Source organism: Halyomorpha halys, unplaced genomic scaffold (genome assembly GCF_000696795.3).
Source record: "Halyomorpha halys isolate HHAL.00 unplaced genomic scaffold, Hhal_1.1 Scaffold202.1, whole genome shotgun sequence".
Taxonomy (NCBI): domain Eukaryota; kingdom Metazoa; phylum Arthropoda; class Insecta; order Hemiptera; family Pentatomidae; genus Halyomorpha; species Halyomorpha halys.
In genome coordinates, this window is record NW_027116652.1 from 366943 (window position 1) to 367619 (window position 677).

The following is a 677-nucleotide window of genomic DNA, read 5'->3' on the forward strand; positions in this document are numbered from 1 at the left end:
ATAAAATCACATTCTTTTTTTAAAGTTATTTATTGATATTTACAACTGTATAAAAAATACAACAAGTAAATTTGGTCATAATGTTATAATGATATTGATATGATACAGGATGTAGAGAAACTACCCAGTAGTAGAACTCTAAAAACAGTTTACAATATAAATATATATATATATATATATATATATATGTATGTAAAAAAAATACTAGTATTCGAATATTTAAAGCAATTTGTTGAACGTAATGGTAAAAAATTTCAAACTGTTAGAATACCTTTGAATATTATGAATTTTGTGCGAATTGCTTGTAGTATTACGTAACTGTTTTGGTAACGGTATAAAAACTCCTCGTTATCACAGTTATATATCATAATCTCACGGTATATGTTATATATTATAGTTGTATTAGTTTATAAATTATTATAATATACTCACTCGCTTTCGGACCGGGTGACAGGACAGACCATCTCCGTTCTTGGCGCACTGAGGCGGCATCTCTTACTGAGCTCTAGGAGGTTATGTTATGTAACCGGTTGGCCAGTCGGGACTCGTTCGTCCTCGCTTCTTATACACACCAGCCCCCTGTCTATTATCTATCATATCGAGAATTTATCATAGTCTGCTTCGGTTCGTTAGATCTATGACGTTTATAAAAATCGATCTACCTTCAGCAATTTGGC

General features: G+C 31.5%; 1 protein-coding gene across 1 annotated transcript in view; it reads right to left on the reverse strand.

Annotated features, from left to right (window-relative positions):
- Positions 1 to 555, reverse strand: part of LOC106679433 (MFS-type transporter SLC18B1) — a 55357-nt gene extending 54802 nt beyond the window's left edge. Inside the window, exon 1 of the mRNA XM_067053383.1 lies at positions 433 to 555. Within this exon, the coding sequence (XP_066909484.1) occupies positions 433 to 492 (60 nt within the window). The 5' untranslated portion in view covers positions 493 to 555. The remainder of the gene's footprint in view (positions 1 to 432) is intronic.
- Positions 556 to 677: the final 122 nt, after the last annotated feature.